Source organism: Stigmatopora nigra, chromosome 1 (genome assembly GCF_051989575.1).
Source record: "Stigmatopora nigra isolate UIUO_SnigA chromosome 1, RoL_Snig_1.1, whole genome shotgun sequence".
Lineage (NCBI taxonomy): Eukaryota > Metazoa > Chordata > Actinopteri > Syngnathiformes > Syngnathidae > Stigmatopora > Stigmatopora nigra.
This window is the reverse complement of record NC_135508.1, coordinates 19,052,838-19,064,956: the sequence shown is the minus strand read 5'-3', so window position 1 is coordinate 19,064,956 and position 12,119 is coordinate 19,052,838. Positions and strand designations below refer to the sequence as shown.

Sequence of the window (12,119 nt, the reverse complement as noted above, 5' to 3'; positions counted from 1 at the left end):
AACACACACAAGTGTTAACTAGCTCATGAATAATTCACACAACACATTGAATAATTGGGCCACGATGATGTACCCTCGTATTATTTTTCATGAGCAATGTGCTTTCAATTTGGGGGTGATTATATCTTAAACGTTGTTGGGGGTTTTAATCTGTGACTTTGAAATAAATACATGGAGAATAAAAAAAACACTGTCACTGTTTCTGTCGTTCCTTTCAATTGAGTCGTTGCAGAAATTTCAGTCAATGGTGTTCAAGTGCTTAATGTTTTTTCTCTTTCTTGCTCTTTTGTGTGAGTCCAATAGAGGAACATTTACTTGTGGTGTGCATGTGCAAACACGAGTGCGGTGGCTTCAATTTAGATACCCTGCTGCTCTTGGCTTAATCCGTTCATATGAGTCCAGCATGTTAAACAATGTGGTGTCAACGTGACACATGCAGCGAAAACAAGGCTCCCCGTCTAGGATTGCATTTGTAGCCACTGTCGATGTGTAAACGCCGTCTTTCAATAATTCTTTGCCAGTGTAATAGCTTTGCTATATAGTCCAAATCGAATCGAAGTTAGTTAATAAGGTTCTGCGTAATTTAAATACAAACATTCCAGAGATGGAAAGCATTTAAACGAGTTGTTTCTATCATTAAAATCATAAAAATTGACGACGCCATGCAGAAATAGACAACTCGTTAGGTTTTCTTTTTCTTTTAATTATTGACAATGAATTGGAGCCATGTTAAATGTGAATATGGAGCTGCGGGTAAGAAAGGCAGCAGTAAAATAATTCTGTACGTTTATTTAATCTTCTAGTCGGAAAGTTTGAACTAATTACATGCACAGACCTTATTTGAGTTCAGACAAAATTACCCACAAACACATACACACACACGCATGCGCACGAACTCGAGCGGTCACATTACTTTCACACATTTGCCTTCGTGCTGTAACAAGCTAAAAAGAAGAGGGTGGGCGAAATGGGAAAGGATAAATAAAAAAAACTGAATCTGGAATGTAACACATGACGGTCAAGTTGTGTGTTGCTTCACCCTTGAGCTTCACTTGAGACACTCCACAGACTCAATCGTATCCATGTGTTTTAGAGGACACCACCCCCTACATCTATATTTGATTTCAAAATGTTTTAAAGGCAACAGTTGTGTCAAACACGTCTACGGCAAACACCACCATATGCCCTAAACACACAATACATATCCACACACAAACTCACGGATGCACCTATTCATGTTTAGGGACTTTGAAATATATCTAGATGCTCATACATTAACTAGAATAATATGTAACATTAGAGCCTGTGCAGAGAATTGTTTGTAATTTTCTTTTGAATCTGAATAGGCTTAAAAATAATGTCTAAAGCAGTTCTAAAATTTCAAATATTAATATATATATATATATATATATATATATATATATATATATATATATATATATATATATATATATATATATATATATATATATATATATATATATATATATATATATATATATATATATATATATATATATATATATATATATATATATATATATATATATATATATATATATATATATATATATATATATATATATATATATATATATATATATATATATATATATATATATATATATATAATATTTGGGATTTTTTTTAATATATGTATACATATATACATATGTATATATATTAGACTGAATATGATTCATGTGTGTGTCGAAAAACCACAGGTCCAAGACAAGCCAAAAATCTGTATTCTCTAATTTCATAACCTATCAAAACATTATTTATGTAATAATCAAATAATGTACTGCTTATTTTATTTTATTTTTTTAATGGAAGGAGGGTGTTGCGTCAAGTGACTGACATCATTACTGTTCTCCTTACTCATATAAGTCCTGACACTGCCCAAGTTTGAACGGCTACTTATTGGCATGTCGGAACTCCAACTTTGAACTTTATTTGAGTCCAATTGCTGCACAAGCCGCAGGCCGTCATTATATGACAAACGGTAAGGCTGTTAAGACATGCAGGACAAGGTGCGGCTCGTCTGTCTGTATATAGTCCACGTTGATGTGTGTATGTGTGTGTTGCAAACGCGCGTGTGTGTGAGATGTACGTTTGCTTGCACAAATCAGGAACTAAAGGGGCGACGCCACAAATTTGTCGTTGGCAGCCTCTCTAAATATCCTCCCAATTAGATGCGAGTAAGTTTGTGCTGTGTGTACTTTTTCATGGCTGCAAAAGTGACAATTTACCGCACCAGAATCATGTAGCTTCTTAATTAAAACCTAGAATGACAAGCACCGCCAAAGGAGAACGAGGGCTCGTTATTAAATGTGACAAATCTGTCCAATGCACCCTTAAAAACCCGAGAAGACGTCTGAACAAATTAGAATTATCAGCCAGGAGAAACTCACAATTTGACTGAATGTAAACCAATGGGTTTTGAGGGGTTATTTGTGCAGCAATAAGATGGAGCTGCTTTTATTGCGTCGAACTGTTTTATTGCCCCATAGAACCGGCTAGGTGCTGGGATTGGAGCAGTACACACCAGTATAAAAGCACTCAATAGTCAATAACACTTTCATTAGTATTTGCTAAAGGAATACAATTAAACAAATATATTTCATTTAAAGACCAGCATTGAGAAAAGGCAGGCTTTAAACTGGGGATTTTCCCCCTTCCATTCATTCCCCAAATATTTGCAAACGGTAAAAAAGCAGTGCTTTATAGTTGAAGTTGTATACATTTTATTTTATATTATTTGCTGTCAAATTTTAAAGCTCACATTCATTACTACACAAGTACATCGAATATATTGAAATTGTGTTCAGCTTGAGTCAAAAGCATGAAAATACAATTGGAATTTGTTGTCAAAATAGCAAAACGAGTTTAGTTTGTTAGTTCAAATATTTAAAAACGTCCCAGGAGTGTCCTTTTCAATAAATATATTTGTGAATTCAATTTGTCAATGTGTTGAGTGTAGCAACATGCCTTATTATTTTTTAGTTTTACTCATTATTTTTTAGATATTACGAAAGAGTTTACAAGATATATAATAAATGTTTATAATTTGTTCAATACATGCCAGGGTATCTAAGTTACCTTCATCTGATGGCGTTTAATAGCTACATTTAATTCCTAACGAAATGAAAAATGTATATTATCTTCAGCACATAAACTGAAAGAAAATGGTTTTTGTGTATGTTTTCTGTTTATTGGACGCTGTTGGGTCCCGCTGTTCTGTTGTACTTCCATGTAGCTTTCAACTTTAAAGATTTAATTTCCTACATAAAAAAACATACTTTTTGGCTCACACACACACACACACACACACACACACACACACACACACACACACACACACACACACACACACACACACACACACACACACACACACACACACACACACACACACACACACACACACACACACACACACACACACACACACACACACAAACACATTCCAGCATTTTAACAGGGCGGAAAGTCCAAGTGAGGAGTCTTTTTGCTCTACTCTGATGTCACCGTCCGCATCAGGAAACATGACCAACATCCCGCGGAGGAAAGAAAACAGAGAGCAAGAGAGAAGGGGGAGGGAACGTCAAGGGGGTGCTTTGCCCCCGTGTGGCAAATGGAGGCAACACTGGCAGGATCAACAAATGATCCAGGGCCAAGGTTGGTGGGAGTGGCCGGTTGGGTGGGTGGGGAGGGGACGTCGGAAGGGGTCTCCTGCAGCCTTGATCTCTGTTGGTGTGTGCTTTTGTCACACTACCCCCATCCTTCCCAGTCTGAGTATATCATGCAGGGGTAATCTTGATTGAGAGAAGAAAAAAAAAGTCACTAGGACGTAGTTAAGTCACATGGACAAAACAAGCCCCGCCCCCGGATAATACAAAGCTTGACCACTGTTAACCAAAAGTGAGTCGTATTCATGCAGAATTAAACACTTAACCGTGCATGCAAGATACAGATAATATAACAGATTGTTACAGCAGCAATCAAACACGGGCAGCACACACACACACACACACACCGACTCATGCTGTGACGTGTGTTTTAAGCCATGTCTAGTAGACAAACATTAAACATGACTGCTGTGTGTAGCAGAGAAAGTCTACATACAATCGAGGGTATTTACGAAAGCAGACCAAGTTACCTGCTGTAGTTTTTAACGTCGTGGGTCAAAGTTGAAGCCTTCACACATTCCACGTTCGTTTCCCACTCATTCTCATTGCACCCCCCACCCTCACACACATATACACACACACACATCCGGGCCGTGTGTATGAGTGTGTGTCTGGGTTAGGGTTCGGGTAGGGGAGGAGGGGTCTTGATTCCACTTTATTGCAGCGGGTTAAAGGTGAAGGCCTTGACATTATTGAAGTTCAAAGATAGATTTCATTATAAAATATGTTAGGGTGTACAAGAAAAATATTCATAAGCCATAAGAGGATAAATGATATTTTTTCTTAAACACGTGATACTTAAACAAACATTTCGGAAATGTAAAGGATATGGTAGCATATTGTGGTAAGATTGGTTTTCCGCTGGTCACTTCCCCACTAAAATGAAGGTGTTTTGCGGCTGTGCGGACATGCACAGTCCGAGTTCATGTTGAAAGCTCTCGGCAAATGTGCCCCCACCCTCCCTTCGGACTCGCAGCCTTGCATGTTTACTATTTACTGCGGAAAAGAACGCCTTTTTTTCGGCCAGAACAGAAGGTGCAATTAAGAGAAAAAAATAGCCATTTAGTGCCTCTGTCTTTATGGCGGTGTCTAGACTGGACAACAAGAGTGGGATTCCATTTAGTGGGCACTAAAAGAGGTTATCATTGCACTCTGTGTCTCTCTCCAGTTTTGCTTGAAAGCAGCTTTGCTCCTTTAAAGCCCGACTTCCAAAATAGCCGAAAAACTCGCGCACACACGGCGAGCACTCAAAGACGTTCGTGTGTTGCGATCTTATGAATGCAGCTCATTCGGGTGTTGTAAACATTCAAATACTTTTTTTTTTCAAACACACTCTACAAACGAAGGCACAAGAAGCACAAAAAAGTCGCCATATTTTGCCTATATGCTTTGATTTTATTTATTATATTAATGATACACAAGTCGACAGTGTCCTCCGCCCCATCTGTGGAATCCAAAGCACCAAATAATTTAACGAGTATTGTGTTAAAGCTGTTAAAGGACAACGGGGCAGTGTAGTGAGAATAGCAGCAGGGAGATGGAGACTTTAAACCGTATTTACAAGTGTGTGTGTGTGTGCGTGAGTGTGTGTGTACGTGTGCGTGTGAATGTGTGTGTGTGTGTGTGTGTGTGTGTGTGTGTGTGTGTGTGTGTGTGTGTGTGTGTGTGTGTGTGTGTGTGTGTGTGTGTGTGTGTGCATGTGTGTGCGTACGTGTTTGTGCGTGTATAATTTCACAGATTGGACGTCACATTTGTCATTGCAGCTTGAAAATATTAGGCTTATATATATATACACTCTGGCCGAGAAATAACTATGATATGCTATATACATGGACCAGATGCATGAAAGAGTTGCCCACTCAAAAGCGATTCAAACAAACTATTACATCTTTAAAACAAATAAGTCTACGTGGACATTTGGAATAAACATAAATGAGACATATTCAAGAACAGCATAGGTGATTTTTTTTTAATTATTATAGGCCTTTTTCTGAGAACCAGCTAGAAATACACCGCCACCCGCACGTTATAAGAAAATGGCAAATTGTTTTTTTTTCTTTCTTTTTTTTCTTTTTCTCTTTTGTTTTTTAGTTTTAACCTCATGCAGGCCTTTAAAAAAATAAAGTCCACATTGCACTGTTGGTGATACAGCGTGGGCTCCCCTCGTAAGAGGGTGCCTTTGAAGCCCACTTTACAATTGTTTGACGTTTGCGGAAACGCACACGGGCCTCTCCGCATGCACTGACCGAGATTGTGACGTTGTTTGCCGGGTGCTCACAACAAGGGATTCCCGGAGAAATACTGCAGGCGATCCCTACTCAGCTTCTTTTCTTTCATTCGTCTATTTTGAAACCAAATTTTCACTTGGCGGTCGGTGAGGTTTAACATGCGGGAAAGTTGCAAACGTTTCTCCTTGTTAATATAAACATTAAAGAAAAACTCTCGCTCCAGTTCTCGAATTTGGAACTTGGAATAGGGACATCTTTTCTTCCGTGTGCGGGGAGTGCCTGCAAAAAAAGGACAAGTTAATTTTGGAAATGGTGTAGAAACGGAAAATTAAACAGAACATGACAATATGGCATATAGGATTACTAGATACACACGCGTACACACACTTTTCTATAAAACGAGTTTGAGTGACAGTGCTGATGCGCTGTAATGAACCAGAAAAAAAGGTCGAATAATAAATATCTCAACTGTTTTGAGGAAATAAGAGCAATTGACAGGAGCTAAGCACGTGTTTATCTGTCCTGAATTGACGACAAGAAAAAAGTATTTCGCTGCATGATGTGCCCTCACATTCCTCTGGAGCCCAACTTACAATTTACACACTCTTGGCACTCGTGCTGAAATTCATTTGGCCACATTTGTGATGGCCTTTGCACTCCTCTGTGGACCTATATATTTTTTGGTTAATGAAAGAGCTGACTGGGGAACATTGAATACATTTTTGAGGTGTGGTAAACACTTCAAATGAGACAGTGAGCAAGCAACAAGGCCACAGCTTGATGTTGCTGCTGTTGTTGTTGTTGTTGTTGGGGAGGGGGGTCATCATAAAAGAATAGAAGAAGAGTATAGTCGTGTTTAATTTACTCTTGTGTTAACCTGTAAAGAGCGATTTTTATCAAGGCAACTAATCCCCATTTCCTCCTATAAAACTGCCACGGAGCAAGATGGTTCTGTTGGATCAGAACTCATGCATGTGTGCGCAGCATGGACACGCATGGGCGGCCAAAAGCCATGCAGTGTTTTTTAAAAAGACTTTTCAGCAGACGCCAACAGCAATGTTCTGCCCAATTGGCTTTTACACACGTTCGGTGGTGGGCACACGACAAGAAGCGAGAAAGAAAAGAAAAGAAAATCCCTTTAAAAACGCCCAATGCAAGTTCACGATCAAAGTGACCATTTGTCACAATAGTGGAAGCCTCTTAATAAAAAATCAAAATCACAGACTAGCCCAGCACGAAGTGTGTATAACATTTTTTTGAAGCGCTCGAGCGTCGTAAAAATTCTTCTCATTGCGAGAAAGAGCTTTTGTGGGGTTATAATAAAATCCTTTTGAATGCTTATAAAAGTCCACATAAAATGAGAGCGACAAAACAGCGGGCTAGCCCCCTTAACCTCTTCCCCCATTTTACAGCTAGTATACCTACTGGAGTGGCTGCTCTTGATGCCGGCGCCTTCCTTGGTGGCCGCGGAGGACGACGTGCAGGATCCCGAGTTGGCGTGCTCGTCCTCGGCGTCAGCGTCAGCGTCGGCGTCGTCGTCTTCCGGTTCTTTGTCCTGCTCCGACGCTGCGGAGCCCGACTGCTGCTGCTGTTGCTGCTGTTGCTGTTGCTGTTGCTGTTGCTGGGGGTCTCCAGCCGCAACGACGACACCACCACCACCACCGCCGCCGCCGCCGCCGCCACCACCACCGCCACCGCCGCTCTGTAACTTCCCCCCCTCGGCTTTTTGTAAACAAGTGTCCGTCTGATTGTCTGTACCGCTGCAGTACGCCGTCTCGAAGAAGCGATCGAAGCCCTGCGGAAGGACGCTGTTCTTGCCGTGAACGCCGGAGTAGAAGCCGGCCGAGGGGTGATTAGAGCCCGGGTGGTGGTGGTGGTGGTGATGTGCGTGGTGGTGGCTATAGGCGCTCTCGTTCTTCATGAGCATTTCTGTCATGGTGGAAGGCGGAAGGCAGTCTCTATGCACCAGCTCATCTCCCGTCGAGTAGCAAGACGCGTAATTGCTCCGGTGGTGCCATTTGCTAGCCGGGTCCAAGCCGTAGGACACTTCCCGGACCGGCTGTACTTGGGAGAGGTTGGTGGAGTACGGGTAGCTGATCTGACGGGACGGGGCCTGTGGAAGGAAGGACGACACGGCGGAGAACTCGGGCACGTAGTACGTGCAGCTGGGGAGGTAGAGATTGGACGCGCAGCCCGTCCTGTCCCCAAATTCGGATGTCCGGTCCTTGCGCGTCTGGGAGCAGAAGTTGCCCAGGTTCACAGAGTTAAACATCTTTCGCGCTCCGTCGATAAAGATGTTTTGGATACGAGCTGCAGCACTAGAGAAAATTTGGGGAAGGCGAGATGACGCGCAATCCGTCTAAGTCGCCTGGCGGACACGTGATCGAAAGTAGATATTGTCATATATCAATTTGGAAGAGTTGCATGTGTAGGAGTGGTTGGGGTTGTTACATCCAGGGGGTTGGGGTGTGTATGCGTGTGTGTGCGCGTGCGTATGTGTGTGCGTTTCTGTCTGTGTGTGTGTATGTGTATGTAAGTGCGTCTCTGCGTGCCTATGTGCGTGTGAGAGAGGGGGGTGGGGTAGGTTGGAGTGGTGGGGGGTTCAAACGAATCATTTTCATACACAACCACCAAAATCAGGACCCACACATGTATGATTTGTGTTCATATTACGCACAAAGACTCGCTGCTTGTCTTTGGAAAAGACATAAGCACATTAACACGGAGTTTTACAGGTAAGGCACCATTATTATTATTACTATTATTAGTAGTAGTATCATTTATTATATTATTTTTTATTATTACATAGAAGGACTACGGTCATCTCATGTAACATTTCATTCACATTACATTTTATCCACAGCATTATTGACATTGACATTTACACACACTAACATAAAATATGCCGTTGGAAAGTGACTGTAAGCATGTCAGAGTGGCCAAGTAGTCCAAAAACAATTCCATACCATAATAAATATCCTAAGTCCTGCTCGATAACTTTTTTTCTCATTGATATTCCCCTTTTTTTTCCATGCAGGTGGGTGGTGCCGTCCCGTGGAAATGGTGAACACGAATAAGGACACTGACGCTGACCTGTCAATGTCTTCCTGACTGACGTGTTTTGATTTTCATTTTATTTCGGTCACGAGCCTGTTGCACTTCAAGTATTATTCAACACATGCAGGTGGCAGCATTCTCAGCATATCCCCCCCACACGCCTTATTTTTTTTTTTTTACAGGGATTCTACATTTTGTTGGTTTCCCGCAATATACCGAATGTGCTGTTAAACACAAATAATGTTTTTTTTTCCTGTGCACAAATGTGTTTTCAGCACAATGGATTCAGATGTGGTTTGCCTTTGAATCCGAAGGGGAAACACAAAAGTCGTTGCAAAAAGTACGAACAGTGAAGCACACCATGTCTCCTCACGCAAACAGCAATTCGAAGTGGCGTCAGATTTGATCTTTTTTTTTCTTCTTTTTTTATTTTTTTTCTTGAATTTCAGCATTATTATTGCGCCTGCTAATTGTATTATTTACAGGTAAGAGCAAATGCAGTCAAAAGTCGTGACACTTTTAGTATGAAAATATGATGCCAAGGAAAGAATGTGTAATCACTCGCATGGTCTAAATGTCTTTTTGACGTCGTCATGAGCACTTTGGGGATAAAACACTATTTGTGATTTCGACATTTGCCTGTTAAAGTAAATAAATCCCATCTGATGCGTATGTGATCATGTTTTATTTTATTCTTTTATTTTTGCAGCAGAATGTCGACATTAAGCAGCGGGGGGCGTGCTTGTTTTCTTGTTATGTTTTTGAAAATAAATTAACGAGTGGTTTGAAAAGATGCGTTTGTTTGTTCTTTCCTGCCTCGCTGTAAACTTTTAATTGTACTGCTGAGGGCCGTCTTTGACTCTTTATAGACTAACAGATACAATCACACGGTGGGATTAATATAATGGTCCATTGTTTATGATTATTGGACACTTCCTAAATCCTACAGTAGACTTTTGAATTATTGCCCAATATTCTGATATCACGAAACATGTACTTTTGCGTAAAACAACACAGTCTACACAGTGGGGTTTAGTCAGCATAACTGCATGTTTGGAAGAAGAAGACGAAGAAAAAACGTGGCAATGGCATTAGCTTGTTTACTACCATTACTGACAAAAGGTGGTCTCACATGATGCATCCAAGTACAAAGAAAGCAGACAGCTGTCCAGACACAGCACTTGAATTTGACCACTAAAAATCGCCTCAATACGTCCACCATAAAACTGGCCAATGGCTGTAGTAACACTAAATCCTTTTGTTCTAACAAAACCATAAAGGCTGAGAATGAGGGGAATTTGGATGTCAAATAACAAGATATTCGACGCACATCTCAACTAAACACTCACAGCTAGTGCTACTATTCACCCTATAATGTGGTGCAATTCAAAGCGACCCCTTCCCCGTTTTGCTGATACTATCTCTTAAATAAGGACGTTTACTTAAAACAAAGATTTTGACAGTTAACGAATAATATGGCTATTTATAGGGGTTCAATTCTATCTACAGTATTGAGGAATTATTTTTTTTCTTCATTTGAATATGCACACAAAAGGGAAAGTAAGGATTAATCTTATTTTGTTGTGAAAGTTATGAAAGAAAACAGTTGACTCGGAAAATGATTTTGGAACAAACATCTTACCAGATTAGGTGGTCAGACTGATATCAATAATTTGAATATTTATGATTTGCATTTACAAATTTCTAAATTTAAATTTGCGCATAATGTTACAACACGAAATAATTCACATCTAAGCACGTATTTAATTTTGTTTAGCTCCAAATCATTGTCTAGTAGTACAAGTTCATCATTAGACCGTTGCAATATTAAGTTAATTTAAAGCCACTTGATTTTTGGGATGCACCTATTTATGAATATACCTCGTATGCTAATAAATGCATTAAAAAAAGAAGAAGAAAATATATTTGACTGTAAGTTGCAATGTGTCGAAAGCACTTGAGATGACTTCCCAGCACGACAGAAAGCGTTTAAAGCCCGCACGGCCAATGGGCCCTTCGCAGCATTTACATCGGGGCGTTTGTCATAATGTGTCAAAATGCAAGCAGCAAACGTCCATCACTGGGAAATATTTGTCTAGTGGGGGTTTTAAGGCTGCCCATCGCCGCGCAGCAGATTACCAAAGAATGAGCTTTATCATGTGTTTATTTCCTCGCATGGCTGACTCCCAGCAGTTGATATTCCGCTCGCAGTAGGACCCTGGACAGCCTGACTGACTGACTGACGCTTGCTGCCTTTTGCACACACAAAAAAATGTCCGACTTTGGAGCGAGATGAGTAGCAAGCTTTTGGCTGAAAAAAAAGCGAGCGAGTCGACACGGCGTCGTCAACCAACTCAGCGCTACTTTCAAGGACGGCTGCATGCGTGGAATGTACACGCGATATGTACTGCCAGCCCCCCACACTCGATGAAATATAAAGCTGCATTTGAGACTGCCTCTGAAAGTCTGTCAAAAGGAGAACAAGCCCGTGCACACAATGGCTGCACTCTGTGGGCCGGGCTCTCTGTTGCATGGGGAAAGCCCGTGTAATCACGTTACTGTCCCCTCATGGCCTAGATAAGTTTAATTGGATGTAAGTCGGCCAGTTAAACCCGGCTGCGAGCACTTTGAAGCCACACTGAAGAGCCTTGTTTGCTTTTTTACAGAGCACCCCGTGAATGCAGCACGCGTGAATCCTCAGTGGCGCAGACGACACAAGTCCAAAAGATAAGGGACGGGTGATGAGGAAGGGGGGCAGGGTATCTCTACCATAAAGCTTGCATAATCACCTGGTTACTTTTTTATTATTTATTTTTATTATGATGAAGGATGATATTATTGCTCGTCACGTGTAAGAACGCCAAGTTTGTGGAATTTTTATTTTATTTTTGGGGGGTGTCCATTGAAATGTTCTTTTAAACACAATTTCAAGGAGCAAATATTGCTGTTCATTAGGTTCATTTTGAATTATAGGCATTAAGGAAAGACTTGTCTGACGCTAAATCGCATTGTACTTTAAAGCTGGTGTTTTTTTTAAAGCTACAGCTAATTGTCCAAATGAATGTAAAGGTCACGGATAATGATATATAAACAATTTTGACTAACTATGCTAGTGAACTTGTAATTAAATGTTTAAAATTCA

At 40.6% G+C, this 12,119-nt stretch overlaps 1 protein-coding gene and 1 long non-coding RNA gene across 2 annotated transcripts; one reads left to right on the top strand and one right to left on the bottom strand.

Moving 5' to 3' along the window:
• Positions 1 to 5,634: 5,634 nt before the first annotated feature.
• Positions 5,635 to 8,308, bottom strand: hoxc11a (homeobox C11a). The gene is made up of 2 exons (XM_077719590.1): positions 7,346 to 8,308; positions 5,635 to 6,199 (listed from the first exon to the last, which is right to left on the bottom strand). The coding sequence occupies exons 1-2, from the start codon at positions 8,190 to 8,192 to the stop codon at positions 5,967 to 5,969; spliced, it is 1,080 nt and encodes a 359-aa protein (XP_077575716.1). The 5' UTR covers positions 8,193 to 8,308; the 3' UTR covers positions 5,635 to 5,966.
• Positions 8,309 to 10,949: 2,641 nt separating this feature from the next.
• On the top strand, positions 10,950 to 12,119 carry LOC144203205 (uncharacterized). Its single transcript, XR_013327625.1, has 2 exons — positions 10,950 to 11,570; positions 11,644 to 12,119. It is a non-coding gene; the product is annotated as an uncharacterized LOC144203205 (long non-coding RNA).

Bases quoted from the DNA above. Each gene is read 5' to 3' on its own strand.
- hoxc11a (XM_077719590.1), bottom strand. From the start codon at position 8,192: ATGTTTAACTCTGTGAACCTGGGCAACTTCTGCTCCCAGACGCGCAAG. The intron at 6,200-7,345 runs GTAGGTATACTA...CTTTTTTTGCAG, and splicing joins CATCAAGAGCAGCCACTCCA to GCACTCCCCGCACACGGAAG.